The sequence below is a fragment of the Panthera onca genome, chromosome C1, assembly GCF_046562875.1.
Source record: "Panthera onca isolate mPanOnc1 chromosome C1, mPanOnc1 haplotype 2, whole genome shotgun sequence".
Lineage (NCBI taxonomy): Eukaryota > Metazoa > Chordata > Mammalia > Carnivora > Felidae > Panthera > Panthera onca.
The window spans coordinates 178585634-178605704 of record NC_138346.1 but is presented as its reverse complement, the minus strand read 5'-3'; the positions used below and the strand labels follow the sequence as shown (position 1 = coordinate 178605704).

Sequence of the window (20071 nt, the reverse complement as noted above, 5' to 3'; positions counted from 1 at the left end):
ACGTGGGCCTGATCCTGGTTCCAAGAGTGCCCCACAACCCAGGATAGGAAGACACCCCTTCACGGCCTCCTGGCAGGGCTGTCTGGCCTCAGCAGACGGGGAGCTGGTCCCTGTGGAGGATACTGGGCTCCTGTCAAATTGCACTGCAGTTCTGGGGCTCACATCCAGATCCGAATTCACTCTTTAGGGGCCCTACTGTGTGACTTCAAGGCTCTATGGGAGGAAACAAAACACAGAGCCACCGCAGTCTGTGGTGTGAGATGGATGAGGTGGAGATGATGGGCAGGTCCAGAGGGACTTGCAATGCTCCCTGCCCTCCTGCTTACATGCCTCCAGGGACGGGGTGCTCGCCACATCTCCAGTAGCCTTCTCTGATTGGCCCAGAGTCCATCCTCTCCCAGTGAGTCCTGGCTGTTCTCTGGGCTACAAGGCCCAGGTGGTTCAGGCTGGCAGAAGCCGTACAGCGTGCGTCCCCAGGCCTTTCCTCTGACTTTCCCAGGGGCACATTCTTTGCTGCTGAGTGTTTGGGAAAACGCAGCAATAAATTTACCACTTCACTTATGAATAATTTGCTGTCAGGAGCTCTGCGTAAGCAGAGAACTGAATTAACGAGGCTTAATTAACATTAATGTTGTGACAGATCTCAACCCTAGTCGGAAATCCCCCACCCTCGCAGCCCAGGCCCTCGCCTGCTGCTTCTGGGCCCATGTGGGAGGTGACAGGCCCAGGGAGGGTTCTGGGAGCTGCTGACGGACCTGATGGGGACGGAAGGGGGCTGCCTCTTTCCCAGGATTAGGAGGGATTTGGGAGCTGGGGGCTGGAGGCTTGCAGGAGATCAGCACAGGAAGCCAGGAGCCTCTGCGATTCCAATTCCAAAGGAGCTTTCAGGTTAAGTCCTTCGTCCCTGCCTGGCGCAGTGGCATGGGCCTCAGAGTCTGAGCGGCCAGGGCTCGAATTTGCCACTCACATGCTGACTCACCCCACCCCTCTGTTAGCAGAGGGCCAGGGGTCTCGGGGGATTCATGAGGTCACTCATAGAGAACAGAGGTGTTCTGGGATCTTCATTCCTGCCATCCCAACCTGAGCGTGAGAGCGAACGTGTTCATCATCTCATTTAATCTTCCCATAGTCCTTTGAGCAAAGGATTGCTATAACCTCACTGTACAAATGAAGAACCCAAGGCCAGCTTTGGGCAGCGATCTGAGAGGGGCAGTGATCTGCCCAAGGTCACACAGATAGTCAACAGGAGTGAGGGGACCATAGCCACCCACTACACTCCCTGGAGAGCAACTGAGGATCCAAAGAGCCAAGGTGAGGGGCAAGTGCAGGCCACAGAGGCCATGCTGGGGTGGGCACAGGGCCCGGCAGCCATGTTTGTGGAATCAATCTATGAATGATGGGGAAAGGGGAGGAGTGTGTCCCACCAGAGGGGCCCACGTACCTGTTTCTCAACCGCGAAGATTTATTAAGCTGCCCCCTGAGCGCCCAGCCTGTGACAGGCTCTGGAAAGAGATAAATGCAGTGGAAGGTACCCACCCTCTCTCGGGATTGGTACCACAGTCTACTCTTGGCTTTCCCCCAGGGCACCCGGCTGCAGTCTGGCACAAGGTGAACACACCATAATTTATCATTAATGATTGCCATTATTAATATTAATGAGGAGGACACTTCGACTAGAACCAACTTTAAGGACCCACAGGAAGCCCAGCTCCCATCCACTACCCTGCCTTCCAGGATGCTGGCCATGACCCCACACGCATCCCAGGTCACTGACCAGGAAGGGCCATGGTAAGATCTTTAGGCTCCAGCCTGGTCTCCAGGTGGGGATGGGCTCTGGGTCTCGGGAACCCACGTCTCTCCTGAAGTACCGGCCAGTTAAAGTTTCAGTGTTAAGGATCTGATTGTGAATAGTATGGGGAGGAAGGCAGGGATGGAGGCTGGGCCAGGGGCAGATCTGCCTCCAGAGTGTGACCCCTCCTCAGCCCTGCCAAGCCCCACATACCCCTAAACTCTGCCACAACACCCTGCTCCGGGAGGTCTTCCTGGCCCACCCAGCCACCCCTCACCTCCTGACTCACACATCAGCCACATGACCTTGAGGAAGCCGCTCACTGTCTTCTGCCTCATTTCTCTCCTCTGTAAGATGGGGGATAAAACACGACCTATCTTAAGGGGCTGATGTGAGGATCCAATGAGATACCACCTGGCACTGAGTAAAGGTCAATAAATGATAGATGTGATTACTGATAACCCAGAGATTAGTGCAGTGGAGACCCAGCTCTGTCAGGTGCCAATGAGGAGCTAGGTGGGCTTGGGGGTGTCTCTGGTCTACAAGACTGCTCTAAGGCAGCAGGATCATCAAGGGGGCTCTGTATGGCCCCTGTAACAGAACTGGGACCCGTGAGGCCTCTCAGGACAGAATCAGAAAGAACTTTGTTTCTGGAAATAGAAAGAATTGCTGTATGAGGAGGTTTCCATCCCAGGAGGTATGCAAGCAGAGGATCCATCCATTCATTTAACAAGCATTCACTAGACCCTGCCTCTGTCCTGGGCCCTGTGTTGGGCATTGGCTGGAGGGGGGGCGGAGGGGGGTGCTAGAAAAGAGAGCATGAGACCTAATGCTGCCTGGAGAAACCCACATTCCAAAAAGGGATGCTGAAGGTGCCGAACCGACCCTGGAGCGGGCCTGTCCACCCTGTCAGAGCCTACAGGAGAACCAAAAGGTCTTTTGCCATGAATAAGCCTTGGGAAACCCCTGGGCAGCTCAAAGAGGGGCTGAGCTCTGGTCCTGCAGATGTGAGGCTGGACCCCACCTGCTCTGAGCCCCCCATGGCCCCAGAATCCCAAAGGCATCCAGGTGCCCATGTTCTCCTTGCCCTGGTCCACACTGACCACAGCTCAGCCCCAGCCCCCAGAGCACCCGCCCAGCCCGACACCCAGTGAGGGGTGGGTAAGAGGTGTCCTTGGGGGGAGGGCCCTGCGGCACAGGGTATGGAGAAGGGAGGAGTGGCTGACTCTGCTTGGGCAGGAGCAAGGGCATGATCAGTCCCAGGCAGGTGACAGGCTCACCCCATTGCCCATTTTCCTGCCCAGCAGCATCCACGCCCCCCCTACCACCGTGGTTCCCGGGGAGCGGGTTCCAAGGAGCCAGCAGCCAGACCACCAGCTGCTGCCCCCTCCCCATACAAACCCTGGCCACAAAGCACCCTCTCCCCCAGCTCTGCCCGCCTGCGGTGACAGCCTCTTGGCACTAGCTCTCCCCTTCCCTCCATCTGTCAGGAATTGGTGCAGACAGACTGTGAGAACCACAAGAGGAAGCAGCGGCTCTGTTTGGACCCCTCCCCCTCCCCCTGCCTCCCCAGCGCTCTCCCCCTACCCCCGAACCCCATGGCCTTCCTCTTTCCCCCTCCTCCCTGTGTCTTCCTTTCCCTTCCATCTGTCTCCATCTTTTCCTATTGATGAAGACATTGACAAAGTGGGAGTGGGAGGGGAGAGGACCGTCCAGCCAGTGACCCCCACACAGCATGGCCACTCACTTCTTTTCAGCCCTTCATCCTGTGGGGTTGTGGGCTCGGCGTCTCCAACTGTACAACTGGCGCAGTAAATCCTGCCAGGCCCACCTCCCAGGGGACACTAGGAGCCCCCGAGGCAACACGTGGAAAGGGCTTTGTAAACTGTAGAGCCTTGTGCAAGTGTTTGGTGTCCCCAGCTTCTTCCTATTTAATGTGGGAATGCTCATCTTGGGAGTAGCGAGGCCAGAATGGGACATAAAAAAAAAAAAAAAAATGGGAAAATGCCTTGAAGAATATAAATGACAGCAGGAAGGCAAGTCAGGGTCATCAAGGTAACGATCCTCACCATACTACTGTGAAGTAAGCGAGGAAGAGCTGGGGAGACAGGCTCGGAGAGAGCAGTCACAAAGCTATGTTAGAGTCAGGAACAGAACAATGGTCATGCCACCCGGCCCTGTTCACACCAGCACCCCATCCAGGATGCCCCAGCTCCTCCAGACCTTCCAAGGGGGCTCTCTTTCTCCTCCAGTCCTCCCCAAACATGGGAACACTCAGCCTTTTCCTTGATCTCAAGTGAGCCCCGCCCAACTGGCAGCAGAACCCGCAAGCAATGGGGCCGCCCTGCCGCAGACCTGGAGGGGGTTCGCAGGGTGCGGGTAGCTTGGGGCTTTTAGTTGTAAAACCAGGACGCTGGTGAGCAAACCATCACCCTGGATGGGAGTAAGCTCTTGGCAGCTTCCAACTGCTGGGCAAATACAGGCATGGGTATTTCCCCTAAAAAGAGAGCAAAACCCATGCCCACTCCTACCCCATGAAGTCCCCAGGGGCCAAATGTTTGTGGAATTGTTCCTTCCAGAAAGGAAGTTCTGGTCTAGCCATAGTCTCATGGCCCTGCAGGGCCATATCTGACCCCAGCCACAGCACAGATGTGCCTGAGAGAAAGGGGAAGTATCTTGGGCCCTCTGCCCCTTTCATAGCCAAAGTAACTTGAGGTTCAGAGAAGTGAAGCTGATTACTTGAGGTCACACATTGAGTTAGGCAGCCAACACTCAGAAGACAGGGCCTGCTTTCCATCTATAGATCCATCTCCCAGGTCCTGGCAGGGTACTGGCACAGAACACCCCTTTGGTGAACACTGGAGCTCAGACTCTCAGAAACACTGATGCCCCACACATACAACGTGAGGGGTACAAACAGCTGGCAGGGGCACTGGGCATATGCAAAGCCAGAGAGCACCCCATGCCTTCTTCTTCCCTTCTCTCCTCCTCCTCAGGCTCTGGCCAGGTCCCCCTGCCCCATCCCGCTGAGGCCTGTGGTCTGGTGTCAACCAGACTCTTGATCAGACCATCCCGGTGCAGAGTGGCAAGGACAGACAGAAACACAGGGATGGACAGCCCAGAGGAGGCCCAGACCCACCTGGGGCTGGAGGGAAAATGTCCCTGGAATCAGTGACTCTTGAGGTAAAGAGCAGTTGGACAAGCAGAGAACCTTCCAGGCAGAGGGAACTATATATAAGAGTACGATGCCCTGTGATATTGCTCCTCATTCTGGGTACTGCTGGAGCACAGAGCCATGGCATTTGGGGGGCAAGTAGATGGTGAGGTCTGGGGCTGCAGAGAAGCCAGGTGCATGTCTTAAAGGGCCCTGAATGTCAGTCAAGCAGACTTGATCCTCTGGGTGGTAGACGTCACTGTAGGATGCTGAGCAAGGACGGGACAAAGCCCTGCATGCTTGACAGCATTTGGCTGCTGAGCAGAGAACAGTTTGGAGGAGAAGAACAGATTTAGGTTGTCACTGCTGTACTGGTCTAGGGACAGCGCAGTGGGATGGGGAAAGGCCCTGGACTGGCAGGGCAGGGGAGGAATCTAAGGACTTAGCGACCCTTAGCAGTGAGGGGACAGGGGTGGTGCTGACCCCTAGGTTCCTAACCGAGGCTGGAGTGGTGTCCACGCTGTGAACTAGTTCCAGGGGCAGAAGAGGCCCACCATAGCCCGGGGTGCTTATGGGCTGGGTTGCAGGTCACTGTGGGGTCTGGGAACTGCTGCCCTGCTAACTAGGAGACCAAGATGTCTGTAGAGATGTCACTTTACATCTAGGCATGGCACACCTGTCTTCACTCTCCACTTCCCTGGGAAGCAGGTCACAGTCACAGGAGGTGGCCAGCACTTACAGAGCCCAAGAGTGTGCAGCCTGCCAGGCACCAAGAAGCAGTGGCCCAAGAGGGGAATGGGCCTTACCTCAGGTCTCATAACATGTCAGCCGTCACGGCTGGGAAGGGACGCTGAGCAGGCTTGGGGGGTGAAGGGGTGAGGCAGTCTCTTGGAGCAGAGGCCTCAGAAATAGAGCTGATCACAGGCGGCAGGGCTTGTCTTATTGAAAAGGAAGATAGATTTTCTAACAGGAAGAGCTATCCAGGAACAGAAGAAGCTATCTGGTCAATTAATGTGCTCCCTGTCCCCGGAGGTATTCAGGCAGAAGTTGGACATCCCCCACTCCAACCTCCAGGGCTGCTGAAAGAATCCCTGCATCGGCATGGGGTGGGAAGGCTCCTTGGGCCAAATGAGGCTGCAGGTCTAGCCCCAGGAGCCACAGCTCACTCATTCATTCACCGAACATACATTCACCAAGGCCTGCTCTGTGCCAGGCTGGGGACAGCGGGTACCAGCAGTGGGCAGAGCAGAACGAGAGAAACCTCTCTCAACCTCCTCTACCCCTACCTGGAGCAGAGGTGGTGCAGCTGGAGCTGGGCAGGGGACAGAGAATGGAGGCCCTGGCTGCCCATGCTCCATGTCTTGGGTCTGCGCCCTCCCCGCTAACAGACCAAGCACCCTTATCTTCCTGGGCACATCTGGAGCACAGGGCCAAGGGCTGGGCAGGGTCAGACACAACGCAGCCTCCTCCTGCGCCCCACCCCTCCCAGAGGTCTCTGAGGCTCTGGACTCATTTCCTAATGAAGTCCCTGGAAGGACTCTTCCTAATTAAATTAGGACAGTAAGTTCTGGCCTGGGGCCACCGGGAAGTAGCGGGGACAAAGGAGCCTTTTTGGGGGCTCCCTGGCTCCTCCCATTCCATACCACAGCACAGCAGCCCGGCACAGGAGGGGATTCCTGAAAGACCGACAGGAGACGGGAGCTCAGAGCAGGAGGTCAACATAAACCTAGCAAGTCTTGAACTGAGCATTGACCACTCTTCGTGTTCCCCCTAAATTAACTCACACAGTCCTCCAACCACTCTGTGGGGTAGGGATCGATGGCTCCATTTTACAGATGAGATGAGGGCTCACAGAGGTGAAGTAACTTGCCCAGGGTCCCCCAGCTAGGAAGAAGTGAAGTACGGACTCGCCCCCAGGCCGCCTGGCTCAAGGCCCTGCTCTTATCTGTGTCACAGTGGAGCCTCTCACGGATGACACAACGCACGCACGCAGGAGCCATCAGAGGTAGGAGGGCCTGAGGAGTCTTCACATCCGTGGCTCCCACCTAGTTGCACAGCATGCAGAGGTCTTGGTTAGGCCTGGGCCATGCCAGGGAATCTGAATTTCACAAGCTGCCCACAGGAACTCAAACTCCAGATCCAACCCTAACTCTCTCCCAGTACAGATGGGGAGACCGAGGCCCAGGGAAGGGCAGAGACTTGCCCAGATCACTCAGCAAGTCAGTGACAAGGAGAGGTTCCCTGGTTCCTGGTGTGGTGGCACTGAGAGCCTGGGGGGACTGGCTCTCAACAGGGTTCAGTTGACTGATGGAGCCCTCCACTCCCAGGACAGAATCTGCAAGCGTGGGCAAGGCCAAAGGCCAGGGAGGGGGAGGCCGAGGGTCTGGGAGAGGAGGTGGCAAAGAGAACAGGAACTGTAACCACACAGGCTGGCAGACCCCTGTGCTGTGGTACGGCCCAGCTCCTGGCTCTGTGGGACCCAGTGAGGTTTCAGGTGCTGTGCAAAGGCCAGGGACTACTTACTGCTCACTGTACAGAAGTCTGAGGTTCAGGTTCAAGGGACTTGCACCAGGGCCCCCAACCAGGATGTGGAAGAACTACAGGGGAAACCCAGGTCTGGGTGACACTGGGTCAGGAGGCATGCTTGTTCCCGCACCCTTGAGAAGCAGGCAGCTGTGGCAGGCAGGGAAAGGGAAGGGGAAGGGGAGAGGAGACCATCACCCATGCAGCTGATATGAAGTCTGTTCTGGCTAGCTCACAGGTATTAAAGAATCAGTCTAGTCACACTCAGCAGGAAAACAGACAGAAACTCCCAAGTGGCTGTAGTATGTTTTCTATGGTTTAGGCCACGTCCCCTGTGGGAGGGGTTGGATGTCACAGCCCCTGCTCTGGAACTCCGGGGCCTCAGGAAGGGGCAGCTCCTTGCGACCCCCACACCGTGGGCTTGGCCATGACAGACTCCAGCTCCTGTGAACAACCTGGTTCTTAGGGGAAAGCAAAAGATACCCAGAGAATTGGGTCTGAGAGGGATGCCCTACTCCTAATGAGCAGAGACCCCAAGAGAGGCAGAGACCTGCCAATGTCACTCGGCAAGGTAGGAGCTGGGGTGGGGCAGAGGTGGACCTGTCATCTGGGTCAGAGTTTATATCAACCTCAGCCTTCGGGGTGGGGTAGGTAGGGGCCAGACAGAGGGCTGCAGGCTGGGGCTTAGCGGGGAGAGGCTGCTGTGGCGTGGCAGGGGGCAGGCTGGGAACAGAGACTGCTGGCGCCTATCCAGCTACAAATAATTCTCTGCCACAAACACCCAGTGGGGGACTTTGGCCTTGGCTTGGCTCGGCTGTCTTGGCGGGCGTGGGAGGAAGAACGTCACCCTGACCCCGCAGGCTTCGTATATCCAGAAGGGTCACCTCCCTCCCAGTGCACACCCCCTCCTGGAGCACGCACACCTATGTGTGTTGGTGCACATGGCTGAGAGAGGGCTCTGTGGCTGATAGGGGCAGCAGGTGGCAGTTCGGGGTCCAGGAAGTAAAGGAGGGAGGGACAAGCGCTGGCTGAATGTCCCTGGATTCGGGCCACCAGGAAAGCCCACCCTTGGCCTCCAGCTATTCACTTGAGCAGCTTAACCTGGCCCTGACGGGGCCTTCCTGCCTCTCATCAGCTGCCAACTCTCTGATGTTAACCTGGCCTTGTCGGTGAACTCAGGCCCTCTCTGGATAACTAACCATGCCAGGCTCTCTAGTTAACCAGTTCTCCTGGGCCCCTCTTCTTGGCCAGCTCCCTCAGACCATGCTGGAAGCAGTCGCCCAGGGGCCCCCAAAGCAGATGGGAGCAGAGTGGCCGGGTTCCTCCAGACCCTCCCAATCCGAGAAGCTGCTACACTTCCAGGCAGCCGAGTTCTCCCAACTGGCCAGTTGACCTACATCTCTCCCGCTACCATTCCAGGAGCTGCCCCTCTTGTGTCCTTGCTGGATGAGGAGGGAAACTGCTGACAGTCCCTCTGCTTGGCCGTTCCCTCGGCAGGGATCACAGGCTAGGGAAGGGGAACAGAGATGCTCAATTTCAGGGCCAGGTTCTGAGCAGGACATCAGCCCACACACCTCTGAGACGTGGGCTTATTATCCTGTTTCACAGACCGAGGGATCTAAAGCTCAGAATAGAAGACCCACACCAGGGACCCCAGCTAGTCACAGGGCCCGTGGGTCTGTTTTTGTCCATTCCGCCACTATACCCAGCACAATCATGGGCACAGGAAAAAGGGCAGAAGGGAAAGTGGCCCGAGGAGCCTGGGCCTCGGGGCTGAGTTCTGGAAGGAGATCCTACGAAGTCCACTACCCTCTGTCTGCCTGCCCAGAATCCACCCACCAAGCCAGCAATGCTCCTACTAACCCTTCCCAGGCAGTAAGGAGCTCAAAGGCCATAGGTCCCCCACCCCCAGGCCAGGACCGACCCTGAGCCAGCTCCAGGGAGGAGGAGTCTGCTCAGACTGCTGTTTGCAGGGCAGGTGGAGCAAGGAACAATGGGTAAGGGGAAATAAGTTCAGAGAGGGAGAGACACTGGCCCAAGGTTACTCAGCAAGTTACAGGCCGATACAGAACAACGATTACAATGATGTGGGAATGGATTCTACAAATATCTGGAGAAGAATGAAGACTGGTTTTGTTCCCTTTTGTTTTCTTTGGTGGGGGTAGGGAGTCCTTGAAGCCAGAACATCGTTGTCCTTTCTCCTTGCTTTGCTTTGCGTGGCCCAGATCTGGCTACTTTGTCTGACCCACGGGGCGGAGATCAGGGGGCCCTGTGCTCAAGGAGGTCCTGCGGGCTGCCTGCCTGGCCGGGAAGGGCTGTGGAGATTTAGGGGTGTGGCAGTGAGGTGGGAAAGCGTCACCTCGAGAGAGCACCATGGTAAGGATGGAAATGGATGTGCTCGGCAATGTCTTTCCTAAGAATTCATCTTAAGGACGAATACACAAAGGTATACATACAGTACAAGGATGCGTATCCCAGGGCTGTGGACAACAGGACAAAAAACAGAAGCAACTAAACACACGTCTATCAATAGGAGACTGTATAGTTAAGTTATGGAAGATTCCTGCATTGGATGACTGACTAGCCCTGGGAAACAATGATATGACTCTACTGTTATTGACAAAGAAAGTCATGCTTGACGTGGGGAGAAAACAATTAGCATTAACACAGCCTCATTTTTGTTAAAAGAAAAAAAATGCGTGTGTTCATGCACACCCGCTCACAAGCAGAGAAAATCCTCTGGGAGGAGATGCTGCTTACGTGACGGTATAACCGAGGCTGACCGTCACCTTCTTCTTTTTGCTTCTCTGTATTGCTTGTGTTTTTCTTGAAATTACAAGTAGAAAATTACTTTTATATAATCAAAGTAATTTCCACTGGAAAGATAAATAAAATCAACTGAGTTGAGGGGCACCTGGGTGGCTCAGTCGGTTGAGTGTCTGACTTTGGCTGGGATAGTGATCTCACGGTTCGTGAGTTTGAGCCCCACGTTGGGCTGTGTGCTGACAGCTCAGAGCTGGAGGCTGCCTCAGATTCTGTCTCTCCCTCTCTCTCTGCCCCTCCCCTGTTTGTGCTCGGTCTCTCTCTGTCTCTCAAAAATGAATAAACGTTAAAAAAACAAAGTTTTTTAAAAAAGAAAGAAATAGTCTCCAGAGTGTCTGGGATAAAGTTCCTTGTGGCACCTCAAGGTCAGTGACCAGGGGAGGATGTTGGCCACATGACCATTCCCACAGACCCAGACTGGTAGTTCCCAGAGAGGCTTTGGGCTGTCTGTTCTGCCATGTTCCAAGGGGCAGGTTACATGTAGAGGGCATGAGTGGTCACAGGAACTGGGAGCCTCACATCCCTGCCTCTCCTGGGGGACTCTCCCAGTCACCACAGGGCATCCTGAGGTGCCTGATGTGTGCTGGGCTCTATACCCCCAAAGCGGCTAGCTTGTGGGCATCTGGGCTGGGCCCTGCTAGGGACACAGAGGTCACACCGGGTGCAGCAGGTGAAGAACTCACAGGGCCCCTTCCTGAACCACTCGGGCTGAGGGGCTATTCCTGGGGTCTGTGACATTCAGCAGCTTATGAGAGGTGCCAGACAATCATGGCTGGGGATTAAAATTGCCGCTCAGGGGCCCAGCTCATGCTTGAGGGCACCCGGGGGCCAGAGCCGCTCAGGAGGGAGCCAGTATACCCACTGGTAGGGGCTGGCAAGCGGGATGCCTGGGGTGCGTGGGAAGGAAGCAAGGCCCCCCAGGCCACCCTCGCTGTTGTGACTGGGATGTGTGAGCGCATATGGCTTCCCTTCACTTGTGATAGACTGCAGCCGGACAGGCATGGCCCAGTCCTGCCACTGACCAGCCGGGCTGCCCGGAGCAAGTGACCTCATCTCCTGCAGCCTCAGCTCTTGCCTTTGTGAAGTGCAGTGATGATCCTTTACGGTACTGGCTGTGGGAGGTCTTGCATGAGAAAGTCCTCAGCAGCAAGCACACTCATTAACTCCTATTATAATTAACATGATTTTAGATGAGCAATTCAGGGGCAGGTAAGGCCCAGGGTGGGAGCCCCTAGCCGTTTCTTGTGCAGAAGTCCGTGCCCAGCCCTCATCCTGAGAACACCTTGTTCCCTGATCCAGCAGGGAAGAGAGAGGGCAGGGATGGCAGGGGGAGGGGGGAGCGTGGCTGTCTTGATTCAACTCCAGCCCAGGGAGTGAGGTCACCCTGGTTCTGAGAATGGGTCCCTGATGACATCTAGGGCCGATTTCTGGACACCAGGGCTTTGGTTTCAGTTTCTGAAGCCTAGGGCTGGAAAAGCACCCAAGTCTGCAGGGTGGGCACTAAGAAGCCCACACGCACATGCAAGGAGGCAGTCCAGGCCCTGTGTGACTGCCAATAAGCCACCGGCACTCTCTGGGCTTCAAGTGACCCAGCTCCCTTCCTGGTCCTCAAGGGCCCCCCATCTGACCAGTATCAGCTTCTCACCCTCAAAAGTAGGTGACGTTTCCTCGATCATGTTTATTCATTCACATGCCATCCTCCAAATACTTCCCCTGTGCCAGACCCTGTGGGTCACCTCAAATTGCTCAGACACTCCCTCGTAACCTGGACTTCCTATGAGGGGCTATGACAAGGGTGCACAAAGCCATGAGCATCCAGACACAGAAGAGGTTAAAAAGCTGGGGAAGGCTTCACGGAGGTGGCCATGAGCTAGGTGTTGAGGGATGGGTGGTCATCAGGGAAGTACGTGCAAAGACCTAGGATCAGGGACTTGCATGGGAAGTTCAGAGAAATGAAGACCACACTCTGATGTCTCGATGGATGGTCCTGATGACTTGGGCTCTTGAACTTTCCTGGAGGAAACATCTTTCCACTCATAGAGCAATGCACCTGTATCAGTGGCAATTTGCCAGGTCCTCAGTTTCCCTATCCGTACAGGTGGAACAGTAATCTCCACCTCACAGGCAATGGCCAAGAGAGGCCTTGGAAACTGTGGAGGGTCACACCTGTGGGAGGCTGCACAAGGAGCACCGTATGTTGATGCTCCATGGGCGTCTCCAGAGAAGAGTCCCTGCCAGGCTAGAAACCTGCAGCCTGGGACATCGCTGCTACTAACCCACTTCCTCTACATCCTCTGAGCCCCAGGCTCTCTCACCCCCACAAGAGCAGAAGAGTCCTTGGGAGAGGAAGAGTCTGAGGAAGCGTCCAGGCTCCAGACCAGATGGACTCGAATCAAATCCTGGCTCCACCACTTCAGCCTCATGACGTTGCCAAGTCACTTCTCTTTGGGCCTCAGTTTCACCATCTTTAAAATGGGAATAATAAGAAAATAGCCCTCACAGGGTTGTGAGTAGCAAAGCTAACGAATGCAAATTGCCCAACGCGGTGCCAGGCATGGGTTAAGTGGCCAAAGTCTGTTATGTGTAATTCCCTCTAGGGAACTACTTTCAGAATCCCTAGTGCCCAGCATGAGGGTGGCAGAACAGACAATGTAGAGGAGGATCTGAGACTGAGGGAAGAACAAGGACATGTTGTAGGAGCTCAGGAACAGGAGAGCTGGAGGACAAGGGGTCAGGGAAGGCAACCTGGCCAGGGGTGGCCTCTCCACCAGGCCTTCAAAGACTCAGTGATCTGGATATGCAAGATCTCGGAAGGGGGGGCAGGTGTTACCAGCGCTGCTTAGAAGTGGGGCCCCAGGTCTGGCTTCCTGGGGGCGGAGCTGGCCCAGGGCTCTGACTACTAACCCTGGAGCCAGGAGAGCTGGATTCCATTTGGTTATATGGCTTGAGGGGGTACAATCCGGTCCTACACTCTCCTGCTCCCTATCCTCTCCCCAGGGGGCATCTCTCTGGCTTCACCTGCTGCTGGTATTTCCCCAGGGTGGGAAAAACTGTCAAGCCAGCTGCCCAATGACAACTAGGGAGGATGGAGCCAACCAACCCTGAGGGCTACTGCCCCTGGGGGGTGGAGGGCGGGAGGGGGTTGCAGTCTTGAGAAAGCGGAGGGGCTCACAGAGCACAACTCTGTCCAGGGAGGGCCTGTGGAAAGACCCTGAAGGAGAGTCTTCAGCAAACGCTCCCAAGGCTCACAGGGGCTGGCCCTGGGGGCACAAGCCTGGATCTAGAAGACAGGGAAGCTTGGGGCCTGCTGGGCGGAGCTATGGGGGCTGTAGGGTTTCCTTCCTTTAGCAGGCACAGCCAGGAGGAAAGGAATACAGGCCAGACAGGACGGAAACCAGCTTCGGGACCAACACAGGGCCTGAGGGCAGCCATCCTCTGCCTCTCCCAGGGCCCCAGGCCACTCACCCACTGAGACCAATCAGGCCTGTTTGGCTCATTTCTTCCCTCAACCCCTCCTTGGGTACCTTTCTGCCACATCCAGGTCCATTTAAATGGCCTTGGCACCACATCCACCATTACCGGGAAGCCCACTGGCTGAGGCAATCCCCAGTGCAGGAACCTTCCGACATCTTGCTAAGCAAATGGAGGCAGGGGAAGCAGGGGGCTCTTGGGTGACCTGCAGTGAGGTTCCTAGAGACTCAGCGAAGCTCCTCCCTCCGAGAACCATCACACCTATTACCATTCATTGAACACCTGCTGCTCATCAGGCACATTGCCTCATTGGCACACAATCCTCAGAATATCTTTGGGAAGGAGAGACTATCGTCACTCCCAAGGCCTATCAAACAAAGATCCCAGCTGGGATAGAAAACTATGTGTGTCTGATTTAGGGCCCCACTGAGTTACGATTTCAACACAGCTCCCTAAGTCCCTTCTCACTCTCTTCACTCCTGTATCTTGGCCTTGGGAATAGAGGGTAGCAGGGAGGGCTTCCTGGAGGAGGGGACACCCGCACTGAATCTTCTAAGATGGCAATAAGAAGGTAGCCAGGTGAGGGAGCAGAAAGAGCGACCCAGGCAGAGGAAATGACAAGCACAAAGGCCTGGAGGTGAGAAGCAGCAGGAAGGCCAGAGTGAGAGAGAAGCTACAGCTCAGTGTTGCGGGCTCAAAGGAAGAGGCTGGAGGGGAGTGGCAACAGGAGCCAGTCACAGAGAGCCAAATGCAGAGAGGTCTAAGCTGACTTTATCCTGTGGGTATGTGGGAGCCTCAGGAAGGCTGTGAATGGTGGCGTTGCCTGGTCACATGGAGGTCGCAGTTCAGAGGGGAGTAATACTGTCTCTCTGATGAGTCCATCCAAAAAGGGGATGAAGCAGGGCCTAGGGTCTGGGGTGTGAGACCACGGCCAAGGCCAGGCAGCCCTCTGAAGGCCAGATGCTGGCTGCAAGGCCCAGCTGGGAGCTGTGGCCGAGCTTTAATTATTTACAAGGCTGCTTCCCAGCAAGCCTCCGTGCTCCTGCAGCCTGGCCTTGCCCAGCTAATGAACTCTCAGCCATGGGAGACCTCACTGCGGCCATTTGTTATTAAACCTAGGATGGAGGGCTGATGGGGGCTGGGAGTACAAGGGCAAGCTGAAGAAGCATGAACAAGGTGGAAGAATTTGAGCACAAAACCAGTCTACCTGTACACGCAGCCCAGCCCCAAGGAGGAGCACAGAGCTGCGGGCATGAGGGAGGGGGTGGGCGGAGGCTTGATGTCACCTCAAGGGAGGAAATGGAGATCTGGGAGGTCCTGCCTGAGGTCATCAGCTGGTGCTTGGGGCAGCACAGGTGCCATAGTTGGCCGCCTGCATTCACACCCCAGCAATTTCACTTAAACATCAAATACCCATGGGCCAGTTACTTAACTGCTCTGTTCCTTTGTAAAATGGGGCTAATGCAGGTACTTCAGAGACTTGCCCCATTTTACAGAACCGAGGATAATGAGGTGACGCATGTGGAATCTCGGCACAACGCCTGGGCCAATGCAAGGGCGCGGTAAGTGTTCACTGTTGCTGCTGTTACTCCGGGAGCAAAGGGCTGGCCAGAGACCAGAACCCCCGTCTCTGTCCCCAGACACTAAAGAGCAACAGGAAACTGAGGCCAAGGAGCCAACTGGCCTACGTGACCCAGGTCCATAGTCGGGGATCCCACCTCACTTTGCCTGCCTGGGCCGCCTCTGGGCTTCCTTGAGCATAGTCCTCAGGCTTCCAGCCTTTTCCTCTGCTTTGAAGCTCTTCTGAGCTAGGAGCTGAAGCCCCACGAGCGCTTCACTTCCCCATCCTCCCGGCTCTACCAGTGTCTCCGGTAAGTGCCAAGTCCCACCCACTGTGGATGAAGATCAGGACTTAGAAGGCCTTGGTCTGAGTTCTTGCTCTAACCCTGAGGAGCTGTGTGACTTTCCGGGGCGGGGCGGGGCGGTCGTTTCACCTCTCTGAACTCTTGTTTCCTCCTCCACAACATGGGGACCGCACCACCTATTTTTAAATGGTAAGCCTTGAGCGAGTGATATTAGTTACCATCTTTCAAGGCCTGGCTTAGCTGTCTCCTCCTCCAGGAAGTCTTCCTTGGCCTCCTCAATGTAAAAGCTTCCTCCCTCCAGCCTCCATCGGGTATTGGTAGTCGCGGGCTGCATCCTGGCCCCGTTGGGAGCTTGCACTCATTCTGCCTCACACAGACTTCACTGACAGAGGGCAACACCCATTTTGCAGGCCCAGAGAGGTCCAGAGGTAGGGTGGCTCAGGCTCTCTCACAGGATAGAAGGGTTGGAGTGACAAAGAGGGGGTCAGGTATAAGGCAGAGAGACTGCTCAGGGAGGAGCCAACAGACTTGAGGGGAGGGTACTTCAAGGAAATGCAGGTTGGGCAGGCGGCCCACAGTGGGGGTAACTCCCCACATGAGGAAGCAAGGAATGACGAAAGACCATTTTTGAACACGTAGCGCGACACAGCTGGGTCATCTTTTTGGGTCCTTCTGCACCACACTCCCCACTGCAGCAGGCAGTACTCCTAAGCTAGGAGGCACGTGGACATCCTGACCAAGTTCTGTCACTCTCAGCTGTGTGACCTTGGGCAAATCACTCAACTTCTCTGAGACAGCATCCCTATCTCTACAAACGGGGATGACAAGAAAAACCCGCACAAGACTGTTGTTGTACAGAGCCAGGGAGATAAGGTAAAACCAACCCAGACTCACAGTTTCCCTTTCCTTGCCTCATCCTTGGCACTCCCGCTCTAAGGGGAACCACAGAACAACTCCCAGGGAGGACACTCACTGCAATATTTTACTCCAGCCCTACCATTTTCATTGTTTCAATAGCCCTGGGAAATAAATGGTGAGGGTTATGACTGGGCTAAGAATTAAATTCAAGCTCTTACTTAGCAGCTCAATAGCTCAACTTAATCTCTCAGTGCCTCAGTTTCTTTAGTCTGTAAAACGGCTGTTCAGAAGATTAAAGGAGCTTATGCAAGATAAGCACTTACCACGGTGCGGGCACACAGCTAATGAATGGTCAGCACATGTTAGTCTCGTTACTTCCAATTACACGAAGAGAACTGGTGTTCAAATACAGGGCAAGAACGATTAGTCCGAGTGGTCAGGTGAGAAGATAGAGACAGGACGGGAAGGGCCAAAACACAGAACCAACTCTGGGTTGGGTCTGAGAATGAATCCAGAGGCCGACTGGCAAACCCATGATAAAACAAACAAACAAACAAACACAAAAGCCTCAAGGACTCAACACAGTGTCGGTCCAGGTGTCCCTCTACCCATCCTGCCACTGTGTGGTGCTGTGGATCTGTCCACCTGTTGCCCTCCTGCAGAGCCTATGGGCCTCCCTGGCCTGCAGGAGTGGGCCTGTTGTCCAAAGTGCCCCAGTGCTGGCACAGAGCAGGCATTCAGTAACGATGAATAATGACCACCTGCGTCTGTTTCTAAAGAGCCCTGTTTTTCTGTTCCTGGAAATACACTCCTTCACGGTAACTGCCGGCGAACTCACTTCTGTCCCACAAACACCCCAGGAAAGAACTTGCAAAGCTGTAGCGCCCAAGGGTACAAACACCACACTCAGCAAAGAAGGCCCGCCACGTGCACACGGCCACCACGGAGGGTTCACGCGCAGCCTCGCAATCCTCGGGCCCTCTCCAGGAAGCAAACCGTTCCTCCCGGCCCCCTCCTTCCTAGTCTGCCCCATGACTCATGCCCGAGCCGGGCTGGCAGTAGAGCCCAGCGTGGCACAAAAAACTCTCCACCGTGACTAGGCAGAAAAGAAGCGGGAGCCAGCGCCAGGGCCTTGCCAGCTCTAGCAACCCAAGAGATGCATGCGGAGGTGTGGCCGGGGCGGGGCCGGGGCAGGGCCCCTGCACCCTGGGCGCCAGAAAACTGCACACCCTCCGGCTCCACGATTGGCCGCTCCGGCCACGGGGGCCTATGGGGTGGTCCTCGCCTAGCCAATCAGGGGCCCCGGGGAGCCCATTCATTCACAAAAAACCAGCAAGGAAAGGAGCCTGGCGAAGCCCGGAATTGCCTGGAACTTTGAAACACCGGTGCGTTCCGTGGGGCCGACGCAGGAGTCTAGGAGTACCCGATCGCAGGAAGCTAGACGCGTACAGGGACGGTCCCGTTCCGGCCCAGCAACCCGGGCGTGGCGCGCCATCCTCCTGGGCCACACCGACTGGGGCTCCGCCCCCGACCTCATTAGGACACGCTGGACGCCCAGCTCACGCTGGGTCGCCAAGGGCCACCCAATCCTAAGGAAGGCGGCGCCTGGGCAGCTTCCTGGCAGTGAGATCCACGCAGGTGGCCCAGCGGCGGCTGCAGCCACGTGTGCGTTGAGCAAGGAGCCCCCCGCCCCCGCCCCGGTGCCTTCCTCCCCCGCCGGCCACTCACGGCAGTCGTCCTCGTCGCTGTTGTCCGAGCAGTCGTCGTCCTCGTCGCACCTCCACACGGAGGGGATGCAGCGCTCATTCCGGCACCGGAATTGGTCTTCTTCGCACTCTTTGACCGGCCCTGCGCGGGGAAGATGGGGGCGTGAGCAGGGTGGCGGATAGCGCAGTCCTGGCTGGGGGGAGGGGTCTCCTGGGGTGCAGGAGAGGGGGCGATGATGGAGCCAACGACCTCGGGAGGCCTTGGGCACCCTCGATCCGGAAGGAGGGGAATGGTAACGGGATGGCGGGCTACTCCGTGGCACGACGAGGCCAAGCACACTGTCCGTGTCACACGATTTGACTATACCCCCCATTTAGAACACTCACTCGCACTCACGGCCCATAGCCAGAGATCTACGCAGACATGGCCCACAGGGAGCCCCCGAACACGCCGCGACGCAAGCACTGGGCGCTGCGGGCACATCCCCCTCGCACGCAGCCCCTCTTTCTCCGCGGCGCGCAGGGGTCGCCGGAAACGCATTGTCAAGCGGGGAAGTCTCCCGGCTCAGCTCTCACCGCCGCCGCGAGGCGTGCGTGTCAAATAAACCCCACTGGCGAGATTCACGCAGCCCACCCAAAATCATCAATGACCACCCCTAACCTGCAAAGTTCCCGGCCCGCCTGGCCCCCACGGGGCCCATCCCCCAGGAGCAGGTGCCAGAGGGCAGAGCCAACAACACCGGGAGCCGCGGGGGAGGGGGTCGAGGGCAAATTGAAGGATAACTGGGTCCCGAAAAGCCTAACCCACCCAGGCCCGGGCTCGGGGCCCCAGCGCAACCCGCATCCCGGTCCCCGGGCCGCGCTTTGTTGGCGGCTCCGGCGGCTCAGAGCCCGGCCAGGGACCAGCCTCACGCACCTTCGCCGCCGCGCTGTGGATCTGCCGCCGCCGCGAGATGCTGGAGCTGCAGCAGCAGCAGCAACAGCAGCAGCGCCAGCGGCCGGAGCGCGCCCCGCTCGGGGCGGCCCATGGCGGGCCCCGGGCTCCGGCCGCCGCGCCCCGCGCACCCCGTGCGGCTGCCGCCGCCGCGCCTCAGCCCGCCGAGTCCTTGCCGCGGCGCCGGGGCTGCCGCTGCCCCCGCCGCCGCCGCCGCCGCTGCCGCCCGCCCCGGCTCCTCGGCTGCATTTCAAGCAGGTTCCGTGACGCTCGGCGGCGGGGCGGGCTCAGGCTGGGCGCGCGGCCCCGGCCCTGGGCGGCCGCCGCCGGCGCGCGCGCCCCCTCCCGCGGCCGCCTCCGCCCCACGCTCCTCCCGCCGCCGCCGCCTCTCCCTCCTCCCTCCTGTCCTTGGTCCACTCCTCCCTCGGCTGGCTCGCGGTGACCCTGCTGAGGGCCCGCTGGCGAGTGGGAGCCGCAGACGCTGTAATGAGCCGGGCAAGGCCCCTGCCCCAGAGGTAGCAGACAGGCCAGGGAAAGCAGCACTGGCTGCCTGGAGGAGGTGACAGGCTGATAGATAGGAGGCTGAGGGGTGAGTAAGAAAGAGTGAACCTGGGCTGGATGGGAGATGATGTTCCCTGGTGCACAGGCCTGTGCAGTGTGCACATGGGACAGAGGTGGTGGTGGTGGGTCAGGGTCTCCATACCAAGACGTGTGAGATCAGGAGAAGCTGGGGGAGCTGGACTGGACCTAAGCACGCCTCATCCGCTCCCACCCAGATATGATGCATGTGTGGAACTGGTTAATGTGCCCATGTACCTCTGTGCATATTACATGCTCATGTGACCGTGGCTGAGGATGTGAGGCAGGTGGCTTCAGTCTGGCACACGGACTTTATGCATTCATCCTTTTCAGCATTCTCCATGGCACCAGGCAAAGGGGCAATCGGGG

At 57.0% G+C, this 20071-nt stretch overlaps 1 protein-coding gene across 9 annotated transcripts in view; it reads right to left on the bottom strand.

Moving 5' to 3' along the window:
- LRP8 (LDL receptor related protein 8) overlaps window positions 1-19414 on the bottom strand; it is a 79957-nt gene extending 60543 nt beyond the window's left edge. For 2 of the 9 annotated variants that reach the window (XM_060621513.3, XM_060621518.3), the window contains exons 1-2: window positions 19106-19414; window positions 18212-18331 (exon numbers count right to left, since the gene is read on the bottom strand). In XM_060621513.3, the coding sequence (XP_060477496.1) occupies window positions 18212-18331; window positions 19106-19217 (232 nt within the window). In that variant the 5' untranslated portion in view covers window positions 19218-19414. The remainder of the gene's footprint in view (window positions 1-18211; window positions 18332-19105) is intronic. The other 7 variants (XM_060621514.3, XM_060621515.3, XM_060621516.3 and 4 more) reach the window with 4 other exon arrangements.
- Between the last annotated feature and the right edge of the window lie 657 nt (window positions 19415-20071).